Here is a 14191-nt window from a genome sequence, read left to right on the forward strand (position 1 = left end):
CGCAGTTCCAACTGAGTTTTTGGATCTCCCAAAAGAAAGAAAACGTAGTCGTCAGAAGGAGAAAGAAAACCAGTTGAGTATAGAGTAAAGCCTACGGTGCTTGTTTTCCTGCTGGATTGTTCGCTGGATTAGAATCTTGCCACCGTATTGGCTGCGGTGCTGCCAGTGCCAACATCGCAGCCAATACGGTGGCAAGATTCTAATCCAGCGAACAATCCAGCAGGAAAACAAGCATCGTGTACCGTAGGCTTTAGTTAAGGGGTTATACTACCCAGGCGCACTGAAAAATGAACGTTTTTAGGCTGTAAACAGCTGTGGTCACAATATGGCTGGTTCGCTTAGGAGGGGATACCCAATCAGAATATATATCAGACTGCCAATCAGAAACTCGGACATTAATGTCGGGTCTCTTTATGTATAGGACTCTAGTCGGAAGTGTCTGTACGATCCTAAAACAAAACTTCTAAGTTCTAAACGGCATTTTCGATTAGTCGTTCGCGTGTGGTGTACGATATGTTTTGCGTTTTTTTCCCCTCAAAATGTCTTTTCGTTAGCGCCGACACATGAATCAATGAATGAGAGAATAATTGGAATCACGAAGGATGCGCACCGATGCTGATGCGTACGCACCGAAGATCGTCCACGAAGACCATCGTTTCGTCCATTCGCTCGCGCATCCGCGATTTTTCGAGTGGCGTGGTCGCGACGTCGCGTATAGTAATCCACAGTAGTGCCGCAGTAGAGTAGCAGCGGAGCCCAGCATCATCCCGCGAAGATCTTCGTAACCTCTCTACTGAGTTGTTCTCATCCCGCCAGCTTATCGTAAGAGACGTCCAAGTGTAAGATAGAGAGTGAGAATCATTCGGCCAAAATTAAATCGTAAATCTTAGCTACAGTTAGCTTTTTTTAACCGGCGATGAGCGACAATAAGCAGGTAGGTGAAACTCCCAGTAGCGAGGTTGCTAACCGATTTCGAAGCTGTAGGGATCTGAGCGACATTATACCGTTGTATCCGTCGCACGCGCTTTATCTGAAACCGCTTGCCAAAGTTAACGTGTCGGTCAGTCTGCCCCAACTGAAGACTCCAGGTAAAAACAACATCGTCATCAGTATCAGTGGCCTCCTCTCCGGAGGATGGACCTCGACTCTCTTCTCTCTGCCTTTTGTTCCCTTCTTTCTTTTTTATCATAAGAATAATGTTCAGAGTTTATGAACTTTAATTCTCTTTAAATTTTAGCTTTTCTATCATTTTCTATACCCTAATGTTAAATATCGTGCTGTAATAGATTCGGAACTGTATATTGTAGCATCATAATTCTTGCACAAAATTCTTATCGTGATCTGAACATGAAATAATAAGCAGAGAAGAAAAATTAGGCAATAGGAGTCAAGCCGACAGAACTCGAACAAGTATTTAAACTGATGTTTACATTTTATCAACTATGCTTTAACTCCAATTTTCCTTTTCTGATTATGCACCTTAAAATTTTTATTACAATTAAAATATTAAAATTAATAATTTATTGTAATTAATTTTGGAACAATCTCAATAATCATGAGTTGTAATATTTTTTATCTATACCTAATGCTAACATGTGTTTATGAAAAAAGAAATAGAACATTTTTCCATTTAACTGTAATATATTTCTGTCAATTGAATTTATATAGCTCCTTTTTATTTTAATAACACTCGAGCTTTAAGGTATATTTTAGAGTTAAAAAAAATTAGAATGTTCTATTTATTATATACTTCATATGCTCCTGCATTTTATGAAGTCTCTTTTTATTACTTAATAGAATATATAACAGAATAATTTATATTAATAAAATTAGGGCTGTTGTGAAGATATTAATATGTTTCTCTTTATAATTTCAAAGTTAATTAAATGAGAGGACTATATTATGATAATGAATTTCTAGAAAACGAGGTAAACTTTTTTTCTTTTCATATAAGATTGATATCGTAAGAAATTAGAATTATCATATCATTTTGATATTAATGTTGAAATTGCAATGTATTTTTATTATAAGAATAACACGCAATTTATGAGCTTTAATTCTTCAAATTTCAACTTTTATCATTTTATATATTCTAATTTTAATTATATATATATTTATACTACATATATTTTTAATGTTAATTAAATACCGATATCATTTATCTCTTTAATTTTAATTTGTATCTGATATTAATTCCAAACATATTTTTGTATCCATCTTATTACTCCAGCACTTTACTTTTAACAGCATTTACTTAAGCGATGATAATCATTTATCTTGATAATATTGTTTATTAGTAATCTATTATTTTAACTAATTTATAACATTTTTTTTGGGAGACAAAGTTGTCGCAACAAAATCATACCATAAAGAATCTATCACAATCGTATGTTTATGCCGTCGATGGTCTCTAGTGGAAAATGACAGGAGAATAACGTAGCACCTGTTGGAAGAAAAACCATGATCCCAAGTGATCCGTGCGATGCCACGAGCACTTGTAACAGCTTTAGTAAAGATAGCTTCTTACAGACTCTTAACTGCGCTATAAACAGGCAAAACTATATCGACATGGGAGGTAATGGAGAAGATACGCGCGCTTATACTGCCGGACGAATTCTCATCCCTGAAAGTGGCCAAGAGCACCTTGGAATTCATCCGGCTGGAGGGCGACCTGCGGGACCGGTGCAGGTTGCCGAGAGTGCTGGCCAGATTGGATTTGCAACAGTTGAATCTGTCCGGCTTCTCCAATGTTCTCAAGGTAAACACAGTCAGGTTTCATCGTGCAATACATTTTTAATTAAGCGCAGTGAAATTTGTAGCTCGAGTTTCATTGGAGATTAATTAATAACGAACAATATGTAAGGGCTAAAGGATGAACAAAAAGAAGATATTTTTTTTAAATAACAACGAAGATAATAGTTTTTAAGACAAATATTAGCTATAAAATAGGAAATAAGTAAAAAAACAGCCAAATATGGCTAGATTTTGACGCCTAATAATATTCATATGTAAATTTTAAATACATTTCATAATCGACGCGTTTATATAACTAGGTGTATTTAAATTTTACGTGTATTATTGGGCATCAAGATCTAACTGACTATTTTTGGCCCTTGTTATTTGATTTATTTATGTAATGGTAACCAACTTATTATTGTATAAAAACGAAATTGTGAGTTAATGTTCGACTTCAACATTAAGGTCCGCGCGGCCGAGGCGAAGGATGACTTCCCAACCAGACATAGCTGGAACTCCTATTTTAGGGATGCAAAACATATGAACGAGTTAAAGGCCGGTGAAAGACCGGATACTATCCATATTACCGGTTTACCGGTTAAATGGTTTACCGAAGATAATGCAAATTTACCGAGTGAGTCACTCATTACAAAGATCTTCAAAAAATGGGGCGCATTGAGGAAAGTTGACGTGCCCGCCGCGGATCCCTACAGATCCAGGATGCGGCTCGGTAATAACATTCATAAATTCAGCTTCGAAGATGGCATTTTTTTCGACGTGTACGTACAATATGTCGAATACATGGATTTTGTCAGGGCGATGGACGCTCTGCGTGGCATGAAGCTGCTGAAGAAGGATGGTCAGAACTCGTTAACCGCAACATTAAAAGTAATTTTTAATAGAAAATATAATATCTGCGATCAATACTTTTTTCTGCATCAATAATAACATTCAAATTTAACATAACATATTTTAATTACAATGATTACAATGATATATACGGTAAATTATTTTGAAAAAGTAGAATAAAAGATAAGTAGAATAAAAGAAGAAAGATTATTTAATCGAATGTCTTTTGATGTTTGACTGAAATAATTCCATACAGGTTGATTTTGATAAGACCAAACATTTGAGTGACAGTTCGATATCGCACCGTGACTTCGAGAGAAAACGTTTAATAGCACAGGATAATTTAGCGGCGGAGAAAATGCGGAAGAGAGAGGAAGCAGAAAAAAAACGGCAAGAGGAACAGAGGTAAGTGTTCTAATGAAAAAAATACTTTTAAGATACATTCCGTAAAATAAATGTAGAAAGCTAATGGCTTCCGCAGACAGGACGCGGCAAACGTTGCCGCATTCTGTGTGCAGGAGCCATAAGAAACGAACAATAATTTTAAATCCAAAGGTATCAGTTTAATATAAAATAATGAATGTTGATATTATAAAGATGTGTGTTTTGTTTAATACAACTAATCTGGAGACACGGTAGTGTCTCGGCGCTAAATCAAGCGCAGCTTGACACTGCCGTGCCTCCTTTACGCGAGCCGGCGCTTTGCGAGGGATTGAAATTATCAGATCTCAATAACGGTTGAATCGATTAAGTTTTATGTACGCTCAATCGATAGCTACCGCTCGGATTGTATAATAAAAATGTTTTCATTTTTTTTCTACGTACTAAGCGCACGATGTAAACGTAGTCATTTGCTCGTTTCTTGACCTTCGTAATCTTTTACATTTGTTTTACACATACGAGCTTGAATATTATTTATTATTCGTTATATTGCGTAAATACTGTATAATATTATTTTGCAATATAAAATTATTTTTGTTTTGACCTTAGAAAAAAGGAGGAAGCAGATTCGGTAGCGAAAGCAAATCGACGACGAAACCGGGAAGAAAGACGAAAACGAAAGGCCCTTACGAAATTTCGTAAGCAAGAAGAGGACAAAGTTTCTATGAAGATTGCAAGAGAAGAACAAAAGTTGATAAAAGCTCAACGGCAGTTGGAAAGCATACGTTTATTAGATGAATTGTTTGATAGGATAAAGGTAGATGATAACAAAATATGCAATATACATAAAATCTTTTTAAAATTAAATGAAACAAAATTAATTCGTGAACACTGATAACATATTTTATTAATTATAGACGAAAGTGGAGAAAAAAGAGATTAAGCTGGATCAAAACACGGAAAAAAAGAGTGAAAAGAAAAACAATCAAACAAATGAAAAGAAAGTAGATTCAGAAAACGATAAAAAAAATAAGGAAAAGCAGATTAAGAAGAAAACGATGAAGAAAGAAAAAAAGAAAAAGGTATAACTACTTCAGGTCCATTATATATTAATAACAAAACACAAAGTCGGTTTTAAGTCACAGTATTTTATATCTTTGAAAGTTATTACACTAAATAATTTTAAGAATTAGCATTCAATAATATTACTTACAGAAAATTGTTTACAGAAAAAGCAAAAGAAAACGCAGAAAAAACGGAAAAAGGGCGATAACTCTGGTTCAGACAGCACAACTGAGGAAGAATCAGATAAAGAGACAAGTAAGAAAAAGCTCAAGAGTGTCTTGATAAAAAACGATGGTGCAACTTCGTCTACAGGTAAATTCTTAGCCATATAAAATATTTTATACATACACACTGTGGAATATAAAAATAATAAAATATAACTATATAAGTAGACAAAGATATTTTGTATATATATACATATATATTTTATATATATGTATACACAGGTGCTGTAGCAGGAAATCTTCCTTATGATTATTCTGGTTCAATGTCGATGTCAGTGTTACCGTCGATGGCACCATTCCATGCAATGAGGATGCCGAGATATGCGAGAGGACAGATGATGCGGTCGCCAGGATATTCTGCGATGTCACTTCATCATCCTATGTTACCTATGGGCAGAGGCCGGGGATTTGTTCCACGATATGAGATGAACTATTCGCTGACAAATCCTTATTTGTATAACGGACAATATTACGAATATTTTACACATCTGGTCGAGCGAGATTCGAAGCAACAAAAATCGAGAATACATAACCGCCAAAAATCAACTAGTAGATCTATCTCAAGAACGAGGACTAGATCGGTTTCTAAGAGAAGATCTAGGAGTATCTCCAGATCGCGTAGTAGAAGGCGTAGCGATTCGCGTTCCAAGAGTCGTGATCGAAGGTCGCAGTCAAGATCCAGATCGAGATCACGCAGATCAAGATCACGATCACGCAGATCGAGATCACAATCGCGTAAATCAAAGTCGCGATCGCGTCGATCGAAGTCTCGGTCTAGAAATCGCTCTCGATCGCGCAGTCGCCGAAAATCGCCAAGTAGATCTTGCTCGAAAAGGAAAACGAAGTCAAGATCTAACTCTAAGACGAGGCACAAGAGTAACAAATTGTGCAGTAGATCCAAGTCAAGTTCCAAAACGCGTCACTCTAGGTCCAGACGAAATTCACGGTCTAGAAGTCGTTCCAAGTCTCGCAGCAGAAATCGTTACAGGAGTAAGCGTGGCAAGAGGTCGTCTTCTATCGTCAAAGTTACACGAGCGAAATCACGACCCACATCACCCAGACGAAGATCACGCAGTAGTTCTTGGTCTTTGCCAAAGTCACCAGGTCGTAGAAGTTGCTCCTGGTCAAGAGCTGCCTCCGCAAATAATATTAACGAGCAAGACGTGAGCAAGGAATCTGAAAAACTTATTCAAGAAGAAACAACAAAAACAGCGAAAATGCAAAGCGCAGAAGCGCTTGAGAATTAACTTAGCACTTGATTTTGTTAAAACATGTCAAGAAGAAATTAAATATACCGATATACAAGAAATAATCATACTTTTAGTACACTTACTACAACAGTGCGAATACTTAAAGTCTCTCTAGTTATAAAATGTAGTTAGAACTTTCTTCTTGTATATAATGTGTAAATAATTACGTTATGATGCAGTTTTTCTGTGTATTTTTGTATTTAAATTAAACTTTTAAAATATTTTTATTCTACATTTACTTATATGATGAAATTAATTGAATGGAAATCTTTAAAAGCATTAATTCAAATTAATTAATAATGAAGATATGATAATCAACATTAGTCAACATTAACGTATCGAAGTATGTAAAAAAATAGAATAATTTTTTGTGTGTGAAGAAAAGTTCTGTTTATTATATACTGCATTATTTATGTACTTGCAATTAAATTGCAAGATTTCGTAAACTTCGAAAGACAAAACTAATATACTTATTGGCATTATGTATTGATAACGATTTTCGATTCGATTCGATTCGAATTCAAACTGATTGCATAATACTATTACTTCTATCATGCTGATTAGCCTACACATATATAAAATGATTCTGTCAGAAACTAAGCTAGGTTAATTAAGAATAATATCATTTTTCAGACCGCGTATGTGAGAAACACAACCGATAAATAAGAGCCGTATACGGTCGAAGCTAGATCTTAAAATGCTTTAAATAATTCAATCTTGAATCACTAAATATGATATATATGTACTTGACATATATGGTATACCACAATTGTAGTCCAACGAACTGTGCACCGAAATATTTCCGGACTAAACACAATTAAACCACTATAGTGAATTTCGCGAATTAAATTAAATTCTAATAATTTCGATGCTCAATCAGGCATCATACCATATTTCAAAGATATTAATATGCTGAAAAACTTTTTGAAATATGGTATGATGCCTGATTGAGCATCGAAATTATTAGAATTTAATTTAATTCGCGAAATTCACTATAGTGGTTTAATTGTGTTTAGTCCGGAAATATTTCGGTGCACAGTTCGTTGGACTACATTAAATGGATTCGTATTTTTTTAAGTAAATCAATTATTATTCTGTATATAAAAGTATTAAGATAAGTATTAAGATAATCGGAAATATATACACACTTGCTATATATTTTATATTAATTTTATTATATATTAAATACTCAAATATATTATTATAACATACAAGTGAATCTATTTGAAAAAATATCATGGAACGATAGATCATACTAAACAATAGATTCTTCTATCATTTTTTTTCTATCTTTATTTCGAAAAAAGCTGTAATTTAGCTTAGTTACTAGAATCATCTTGTACATAAAAATTCTTGCTAACCAGTTATATTTCGTACTATTGTTGAAGTTGCAACAATATAAATTCGACAAAGAAGCAGAGTAAAACGTGTCTTTAAATAAAGAAATAATATCAGAATATAGGAGGTATTCAATTTAACACACAGGAAAACCAAAGACAAGCACATAGACATATAAAAAAAAAACAAATACGCTTATTACAATACAAATATACTGCATTATTTTTACTAAGCATTTCCTTGACTTACGTTTTCCTTGTTTGATCCATTCTGCTTAAGCGGGAAGATATATTTGAAAATGATAATAGTATTAACGTTTTCTTACATTTTTAAAAAATAAATTTGTCTCCTACACATTTTGAGTTTTGAATATGTTTAATCCTTAGTAACACGATGATTTGTGGCATTTTTATTATACATGATAGATCTTTCTTGGGTCAATTTTTATCATTTTTACAAATACCTATCTAAAAATTATTAAGCAGTTCTTACATATATACTTACAAGGAAAGTTTCACAAAATCTAAGAGAGAGAGAGACACGTATTTTTTTATACGTGCGCTAACTCATGTTTAAAGGATGAAGCACCCCAAGTATAAAAGATGAAAAAAAAATTTTTTAAACAAAAGTACGATTTCAAAGTACTTCATGTTGTGAAAAAAAATTTTAGATTTTCGTGTTTAACAACATATTTCATGGAGAATCAAATCGGTTCCGGACAGTGGTAAAACTTCCCTTGTTAGTCATCTTGATAATTATTTCCCTTTACATAATTAACCCCAAATGATTTTCAAATAACCTTGACATTGATCTTTATCCTCAAGGAGATCAAGGTCATCAACCTTTCCGTCGCTCATTGAAAAATTATTCAACATCCTGAGAACATTTGCAAGAAGAGATCTCTATAAAGTGTTCCGAGATATATATACATATTGTACATATAATTGTTCATATATATATTGATTAATTGTGTAAGCGATGAAAAAAACAGTTAGATTTATTCTACGATCTAACAACTACATCATTAAATTTTTAATCTTTTCTATTTCTAATTCACTTTTTTCTTTCTTTTCGTCGCGAAAGGAGGAGGAAATCAGGAAATAATAAAAATTTAAAACACAATCCTTCTGACTTGCAAATTTATTTATTCTCGGCATGAAAACGCGTTGGTTCATAGACATCGTAATAGTTTACATACGCGCGTTCCGTCCTTCGTTAATAATGATCGATCAACTTCGTGATTAACGCTAGTTTTTAAAGAGTATCGACCGGGCCCTATTTTTAACGCGGGATTCGCAATTTAATCGGTCGTTTAGTGCCATGGCGTTCGTATATTTTCTCTCCTTTAAAAATATGCGCTACGTTTCTGTCGTCGCTATTATAATTAAATACACGTGACGTATGTACACACTTCCTCTCGCATTAATCGCACCCCACATTTTATAGCAAACTCATCCGTAACGCTCACCGCCGTTGATGTCGAGTCTCTAATAATGGAAGATACTTAATCGTTCTCCGTCGAAAAACGTCCTCCCGCTTACAATTTTATTTGGGGTTATACTTCCTTCCCTCTTCGTCCCCTTCCATTTAATTATCCCCTAAGACAGTTGATCCTATCCTCGGAATTGATTAGATATTGACTACTTTCAAGATTCGTTGCGTGGGATTTGTTCCTTAAAGCGACGCGGACGATAGCATCCCTGTCCCGTCATATGTTAAAACTATCAATCGTAATTATAATAACTCGCCTCATGTGGACGCTAATTATAATCAGCGAATTTCGACACTTCACCCCTGAAATACTTCCTGTAATGCAGATTTTCGTTCACTTACGCGTGCGCCCCATCGTTTATATATAATTCCGTCATATGTATCTACACAGTCAATCTGTCAAAAACAGATTTTACAAAGTGTACACTACAAATTTTGTCGGCAGAATGCCAGCGGAAATGTGACAGAATTTAGTTAACGAAATATAACGGCAGATGACTGCAAAAACCGAAAAAAATTTCTTATCACTTGGTTACCATTTAAATGATATATTCCATTTAAATAGTTGCAAAATAACGAATTCTGCTGGCAATTTGCTGTCAGATTATGTCGGCAGGCTCTGTTGGCAAAATTTATAGTCCTTGGCTATATTACTAGACGCATCATATATTTTACAATTTATTGATTTCCAAGGTTTAGATTTATATTATATTATATGACCAATTTTGATGTAACTGATTGTAATATGTAAAGACAATAGATGTCCATAAAATAGATGTATTTAATGTATTATTCACTTGTCATTTACAATATCCATGAAAGATATGTGTGAACCTGTTAATACTTGTAGAGACGACAGCAAGGAAAGTATTTTCTGTTTATATTACAGAAATATCGTTTTATTTGATCATTTGTCATTGTGAACTTTAATTTAAACATTACATGACATTATTATTTAAAACTCTCGTAGCCATCGATGATAGTTTAATAGAATATTTAAAAAATACATATTCCTTTTTATTTTATAAAAATAAATAAATATTTAATGAATCAAAACTGTGTTTTTAATTGAAAATATGTTCAAATAAAAGAGAAAATTCTACTTTAAATATGCAAAAACAATAATAATTATTTTCGGCCACTTAAGATGAATCTATCGGCGCGTCTATTAATATGGCCACGCTATAATACGGAGGCAGATGACGCCAATCTATAATATTTTGCACAAATTTGCTGGCATTTTATTTATTTACCTCTAACATTGTATTTATTTATTAAGATAAAAGATAATTATATGTGTGTATATATATTCGCGTAACTACGTGTAAATGAGCTTTATGAATATTACGAATAATTAAAGACGTTGCCAGCGATAAAAGGATAAAATTTAGTCGACTGAAGCAGCTAATCAAACTACGAAAAAAAAACGCGAACGTCATAATCGGCGGCAAAATATCTAAGATCAGTGTTCATAATACTATACTTATTTTAAGATTGTCTTAAGTAATATCTTAAGATGCTGATACTGTTTTGTGATTGGTTCATAACATCTTAAGCCCATTCTACAATTGCAAAAGTAGTTGTAAGTGGTTGTAGTTGTAAGAATTAACTAATTACAGTCGAATATTTTCTTCATATTTGACTGTGATTGGTTAATTTTTACAACTACAACCATTTACAACTACGCTTACGCAATTGTAGAATGGGCTTTAAGAGACTTAAAACAGTCTTAAATATAAGAACCGACTATATGAATACTGCTCTAAAGCTGGATTGTTACATCTTTCGATAAACCTCGGTCTTACTCTCTTATGTTCTTACTCTTTTACTCTTTTGTTTATTCAAAAGATCAATTACCACATAGTTTATCCGAAAAGGGAACAACCGGCCCTATATCTCGCATCTGACTTTACAATTTAGACAATAATCTCAAGAATCGCTTCTTCTCTGTTAAGCATTCAAAGAGTCAAGTCTCGGATTGGCACTCGAATGGCTATGAATGAAAAGTAAACCTCGCCAGGAATCGGCAACGGTCGCCGAATCCCGACGTAGGACGAGCGCTATCGTCTGCGTGAATTTTTTTTTTTTTTTTGGTAAAAGTGTGAGAACCTCAGCGTCGTTACACTGTCCGAGTCTAGGAATCACAGAAACGCTTGACCGTTTCGACAAGCGATGTCGCCGCGTCTCTCAGCTTGACGTGAGGCATAGTTATAATCATATATATTACGCCTAAAAATATATTTATATGTATGTATATATATGTATAATATATAATTTAATTATAAAGATCTGGGAAATTTTGGATGACGTTCCAAAGGGGTTTCGCGCGTTTTCACAAATTAAGGACTTAAAGCTCGCAAAGTTTCTAAGATTAAGCAAAGTATCTTATTCGAAGAGCCCAAAGGTCTAGGAACACAGCGATTACCCAACATTCTCGCGGGACTCGGGGTCCTAGGTGTTTGCACTTTGGACTCTATTCGTGATTTAAAAAACTTTCCAAATTATTACGCTAAAGCCGCGGAGACAGCGAGTTCCCCTGAATTAACTCTCAAGAATTAAAGTTCCTGCAGAATCGAAATTATAAGGACACAAATTTCAAATTAGAAATCATCATCTAACATTCGCAGTCACCTCTATATCTCATTGTAAAAAAAAGGATCGTGAACGAGTACTGAGCGTTCTAGAGATCTAACGAGATCCTGTTCTGCGATTCCAAATTGGTCCAAAAGAACTCGTGGCTGAAAGATCCCTTATAGAATTTAATATTGGAAGGTAGTGATTAACTATTTATTTTAAGTATTAAAAGCACTATTGTTCAGTGATTTCAATATTCAAAATAAGTAATTAACTACCTTTCAGTATTAAATTTGTTTTTGTAAGAGACGGACTCGTCGCTAGTCTCGGGACGCTCTGCGTGATGCAAACATGTTATGTTTCCGTAATTATACAATTATAACTATAAGAATATCGTCCAACCGCATATCGCGCTTATATGATTCTCGAGCAACGCTGTAAATTTTTAACACGACACCCTGTGTGTTACTTCCTCGCGAGCTCGACTTGTTGAGCCGGCTCAATATCGAAAGGATACACAGAAGATGCAGCGTAGAAGTCTTTCAGGAGGAACCCCCCACTCCTCCGTATGGGGGTGGTCGCTTTGCGAATCGCCTAGGTTTTCGAAGTATCGATTACAACATGAATGAGCTTGATAAAGGAGAAACCCCAAGGAGGATTGGAGTCTAAGGATCGTCGATGGCTATATATCATCATTTGCATATGAGTGAATATGAACAGAATATTCGACTCGTTTTAGGAAATACGCTTGCGAGAATTAAGAATCGCAGTGACAATGATTCAGGCCAAAAAAAGAGCACAAATACCGCTGTGGAGAAAATTGATTTTCTTTTTAATTATAATTCTGTAACACAATTATGATATTATGTAATCTTCCTCTCTTAAAATATTCTGTGAGATAAAATACAATATTTACATGTACATTTTTAAAATACTTTGGTTCTTTCACTTCAGAAAATTATACAGCTTGTCGAAAGTACCCCTACAGCACGAAAAAGATAGCATAAATAATTTAATGATGCAGTATATTATAAATATTGCAAGAATATTGTAAAAATGCAATTTTAATATTTCATAAAGGGTGTTGTAAGAAATTACTGTAACATCATAATTCAATTATGTGTATGGAAATTATCAGTTTCACTCAAAAATATTATTAGGCACTAAAACTCATTCGAATATGGCCTTTTTCGTTTATTTATATTGAGTTACGCATATCATCATATTCCAGAAATATTGCAGACACTTTTCTCTTTTACAGCATATCTCAAATTAATAAATTAAATATAATACCTATTAATTAATTGTAATTGAAATTAATATAATTGAAAAACAGAGTATTTATATAATCAATGTTTTTATTTATATTACAATTTTATTTTTATAAGTACAATAAAATAATATAAAGTATTTCTTCAAATTTTTAGAAAAACAAGCAAATTTTTGTAATATTCTTTGAATTTTGTTTGTATTTCAGAAAAATGTGTTTGCAATATTTTTATAATATTTCAGAATCATTGCAAAAATATTGCAAAATATCTTTTAAAAGTGGACATAGAAATGTTGTTGCAAGATTTCAGGAATACTTTGAACATTAAAACAATGTAAAGTATAATAATATTCATGTTATAATAATGTTATAACAATTTTTCGTGTTGAAAGGGTAATTCCACCGGAAAGATTCGAAAATTTAGTAGTAACTGATGCGATTTGATTTCCTTCAAGGAATTGTGAAAACTGTAATGATGTCAATTTCTTTCATCCTGCATCTTTTCTCAGTAGTATACAAAAAAATGCAAAATGCGAGTGAGGAAGAAGGGTTGTGTATCTTTAACGGGGTTGCGTGGAAAGGGGGTGCCTGACGATGCGTTTCTTTCGGGATTGGCGGGCAGTATCTTGTATTTCGTTCGATACATCGTCATAATAAATTTCGGTGTAGCAAAACTTTCCGTAACGCTCCAAGTTGTTTCTAGGCGTATTTTATTTCTACATGTATATTTCTGTAATTCCGATTTGCGTAGTAGATAATAATGTTGTAGCTTGAACATTTAGTGTTGGCCACGATACGGTATCAATTCGACTTTAACGCTGAAATGAAATGAAAAGAAGATCCGCAAATATTTCAAACGATAAACGTCTAAGAAGGAGGATTCGAAATCCTACAAAGATGAGTTCAAGATTATAAAGATCCAACGTTTCTAAATTCAACGCATTTCAAACAATCTGGAGTCTACCACGTCTGCCTGAAAACTTCTAAAAATTCGTGGCTTGTATATGTCTGCC

At 33.7% G+C, this 14191-nt stretch overlaps 1 protein-coding gene across 1 annotated transcript; it reads left to right on the forward strand.

Moving 5' to 3' along the window:
- Window positions 1-390: 390 nt before the first annotated feature.
- Window positions 391-6612, forward strand: LOC108729230 (A-kinase anchor protein 17A). Its single transcript, XM_018458243.1, has 8 exons — window positions 391-1088; window positions 2553-2758; window positions 3202-3624; window positions 3842-3990; window positions 4576-4783; window positions 4884-5048; window positions 5196-5343; window positions 5478-6612. The coding sequence occupies exons 1-8, from the start codon at window positions 917-919 to the stop codon at window positions 6500-6502; spliced, it is 2496 nt and encodes an 831-aa protein (XP_018313745.1). The 5' UTR covers window positions 391-916; the 3' UTR covers window positions 6503-6612.
- Window positions 6613-14191: the final 7579 nt, after the last annotated feature.

The sequence above is a fragment of the Mycetomoellerius zeteki genome, unplaced genomic scaffold, assembly GCF_001594055.1.
Source record: "Mycetomoellerius zeteki isolate Tzet28-1 unplaced genomic scaffold, Tzet1.0 scaffold707, whole genome shotgun sequence".
Taxonomy (NCBI): domain Eukaryota; kingdom Metazoa; phylum Arthropoda; class Insecta; order Hymenoptera; family Formicidae; genus Mycetomoellerius; species Mycetomoellerius zeteki.

Bases quoted from the DNA above. Each gene is read 5' to 3' on its own strand.
- LOC108729230 (XM_018458243.1), top strand. From the start codon at position 917: ATGAGCGACAATAAGCAGGTAGGTGAAACTCCCAGTAGCGAGGTTGCT. The intron at 3,625-3,841 runs GTAATTTTTAAT...AATTCCATACAG, and splicing joins CGTTAACCGCAACATTAAAA to GTTGATTTTGATAAGACCAA. The intron at 3,991-4,575 runs GTAAGTGTTCTA...TTTTGACCTTAG, and splicing joins AAACGGCAAGAGGAACAGAG to AAAAAAGGAGGAAGCAGATT.